The 3,348-nt window shown below is 55.7% G+C and overlaps 1 protein-coding gene across 1 annotated transcript; it reads left to right on the forward strand.

The window, feature by feature from the left end:
- Positions 1–419: 419 nt before the first annotated feature.
- On the forward strand, positions 420–2,839 carry SCARA3 (scavenger receptor class A member 3; the record flags this gene model as incomplete). Its single annotated transcript, XM_010162455.2, is given in 4 exon segments — positions 420–531; positions 603–722; positions 1,258–1,356; positions 1,796–2,839. Coding segments are annotated over 4 exon segments (1,375 nt in total), but the record flags the coding sequence as incomplete, so codon positions are not given.
- Positions 2,840–3,348: the final 509 nt, after the last annotated feature.

Below are 3,348 nucleotides of genomic sequence, written 5' to 3' on the forward strand. Positions count from 1 at the left end.
TGGTGGGATCCAGCCCATGGTGTGTCCCACCCTGTAGGAGAACCCCAAGTTGTCCCCCCCTCGTTGGGTCCTGGTTGAGGTGACACTTGGGTTGTCTTTGCTCTGATGGGTTTTTGAGAAGCCACCAAGCTCCTTGGAGCTGGGAACCAAGAGGTCCCACCTTCAAAAAAAACCTTCTCCCTCCCCTTCTCTTTGGCTAAATTCAACCAAATTTCCCCAAGTTGATGCTTTTTGAGGACAAAGGTCCCAGCTGAGTCCTGCAGAAGCAGGTGGTGGAGTGGAGATGTGTCCCCATGAGCTGGTGGCACCAGGCTTTGACCAGCTGAAGGTGGTGGTGATGGATCTCATGTGACTTCCCAGCTTTTCCCCAGGGACACCAGGTTAGGGTGAGGTGACAGGTGTCCCCCTAAGGCCACCAGCATCTTCAGGGAGGGTGGCAGCAGCTCAGGTCCCTCCTGTGTTGACTTTCAGCAGACGAGTTGGTGGGAGGAGAAGAAGAGGAGATGCCAACCTTCAGCTACCGAGCGAGTGGTGAGGACCAACCCCTTGGGGTGGGTGGGGTGGGCACTGGTAGGGTCTGATCCTTCCCTCTGTGTGCTCAGGTCGGGCAAGGACCAGCTGCAGCAGGTGCCAGAAGAACCTCTCCCTCCAGACGGCCGTCAAAGTTCTCTACATCTTCTCCATCCTCCTCATCGTGGCTGTGACCGTGCTGGCTGCCTTGGGTGAGCGTGGGCAGGGGTGGGAGGTCCATCTCCTTCCTTCACTCCTCAGGGAAGCTCCTCGTGGAATCACTTTGGTTGGAAAAGACCTTTAAGATCATTGAGTCCAACCATTGGGGTTCCTCCAAAGCATGGAGAGGAGCATCCAGCTCCACCTGACCTGCCCCTGGGATGCATGTGGCATCCTGATGTCACCTTGTTAGGAGATGGCTTTACCCCCATGAGGACCTCAGGAAGCACCTCAGAGCCCAGAGGTTGCCACCTCATCACCTCCACAGGCAAGAAACAGCCTCCCAAGCTCAGAGATGGTGGGTTCCTCAAGGCTGGACCTTTGGAGATGTTTTGTAGACCTTAAACCAAGCCCTGAACCCAAAAGCTCCTTGGGAAACCCACCCCATGGAGCCATCACCCACCAGCCAGCCCTGGTCAAGCCCTGGTCACCCTCCTCACCAGGGAAGGAGCCCAGAGGAATGGTGTGGAGGACAATCACATCCCACCACCTGTCCACCACCCCTGACCCCCCATCTTTCTTCTCCAGTGTTCAAGAAAGTCGAGTCCATCTCCAACGACATCAGCTCAGCTCAGACCTATTATGAGAAGAAGATGGTGTCCATCCAGGAGGATCTCCAGGGGTTGGGTGAGTGGCTTGCAAACCTGGACGTGGAGGTCTTCTGCATGTCCCTCCAGCTGAGAGGACCTCAGCTGCTCGGTGCTGCCAGTCAGGGGTTGAAGCATCTCCACTTTTCAGGTCCTGGAGCTCCATCAAAGCCCAAAGCCCACTTATCTCCCAGGGTTTTGGGGAGGGACATCTGTAGGACCTCAAGGGTGGGGTTGGTGGTGTCAGGCTTTTGGAGGAACTTGCTCCACAGAGGTGGTAGGAGCAGGATGAAGGTGGGAGCTGGTGCAGGTTGGTGGCATCAGGGTTGTCCCAGTCATGGTTCTGTGGTGCCCATCTCCAGGGTGTGCAGGGATGGACCATGGTGAGGCTCCTTCCTCTGCTCTGGTCCTCAGCATGAAGGTCTCCAGGCCCAGTGAGGGATGAGGTGGGGTAACAGCCCCATCTGTCCTTCATTCAGATGAGAAGACCTCAGGGAACTGCTCCCTGTGCCACGAGACGGGACAACTGGGCCAGGAGATCACCAAGCTGCAGGGTGAGCTGGAGGAGATCCAGAAGATGCTTTTGGTTCAAGAAGTCCTACTCGACCGGACCTCACAGACCCATGACCTCCTCTCATCTACCAGCAACAAGATCACCAACGAGGTGGACAACTGCTCCTTCTCCATCCGGCAGGTCAATGAAACCATGAGGCAGCTCTTGACCCAAGTTGGGAGCTGGCAAGTGGTGACCTCCCAACTGGACAGTTCTCTGAAGGGTTTGGCCCAGGAACGTTACGATGTCCGAGCAGCCATGCAGCAGATGAACTTCACCTTGGGGCAAACATCTGACTGGATCCAGGTCATCCAGAGGAAGACGGATGAGGAGACGTTGACGTTGCAGAAGATTGTCACCGAGTGGCAGAACTACACCCGCCTCTTTGGTGGCCTGAGAGCCACCTCTTCTAAGACCAGCGAGTTGGTGAAGAACATCCAAGGTAACGTTGGTGCAGCTGCTCGACAGGTTGGTCAAAACTCAGAGAACATGCACGACCTGGTGCTACAGGTGATGGGGTTACAACTACAACTGGACAACATCTCCTCCTTCTTGGATGACCACGAGGAGAACATGAATGACTTACGTTACCACACCAGGTACACCCAGAACCGGACGGCTGAACGTTTCCAGACCTTAGAAGGTCGTATGACCTCCCATGAGATTGAGATCAACACCATCTTCACCAACATCAACGCTACCGACAGCCACGTCCACAGCATGCTGCGCTACCTGGATGATGTCAGGCTCTCCTGCACCTTGGGCTTCCACACCCACGCTGAGGAGCTCTACTACTTGAACAAGTCCCTCAACTTGGTCCAAGGTACCACGGATCTACTGAGGGAACGTTACAGTCTGCTCAGCTCTCGGTTGGACTTTGACATCAGGAACTTATCCATGATCATGGAAGAGATGAAAGTGGTGGACACCCGGCATGGGGAGATGCTGAAGAACATCACCATCTTAAGAGGTGAGGTGTATCCTGGTGGGCAGAACCTAAGTCCTGCCTGGGGATTGGGTTGGGGACAAGCACGTTGGGCAGGAAATGTGGGGACTCTTTCTTCTGTGGTTGAACATGGTGGGATCTGGACTTCTTGGGAGTGTCCTTCACCGTGGTGGACTCAAACCACTGCTGCTGAGGCCGAGGTGGTGTTGGGATGCACTCAACACGTGCCCATGGATGCTGAGGAGTCCTGGGGATGGAGCTTCATGGACTTGGCTTGTCCCTCTGTGGGGGGACAGGGACAGCGGGGAGGTCACCATGTCCTTCCAGCATGGCTGGCCTGCATACTGGTGCCAGTGACCTCTCTTGCTGGTCCTGGTGGAGAAGCCATGGTTGCTCCTGGACAAGGGTGTCTAAAGCTTCCCCCAATGGGTTGGGTGGCCTGGAGACATCTCCATCCACCCAGGGGAGCAGTGGGGTTGTCCCAGCTCCACCACCAGCTTCAGACTGAGTTGGTCCTGGTCTTAGGAAGGTCC

This window comes from Antrostomus carolinensis, unplaced genomic scaffold, assembly GCF_000700745.2.
Source record: "Antrostomus carolinensis isolate BGI_N321 unplaced genomic scaffold, ASM70074v2 scaffold47982, whole genome shotgun sequence".
NCBI classification, from domain to species: domain Eukaryota; kingdom Metazoa; phylum Chordata; class Aves; order Caprimulgiformes; family Caprimulgidae; genus Antrostomus; species Antrostomus carolinensis.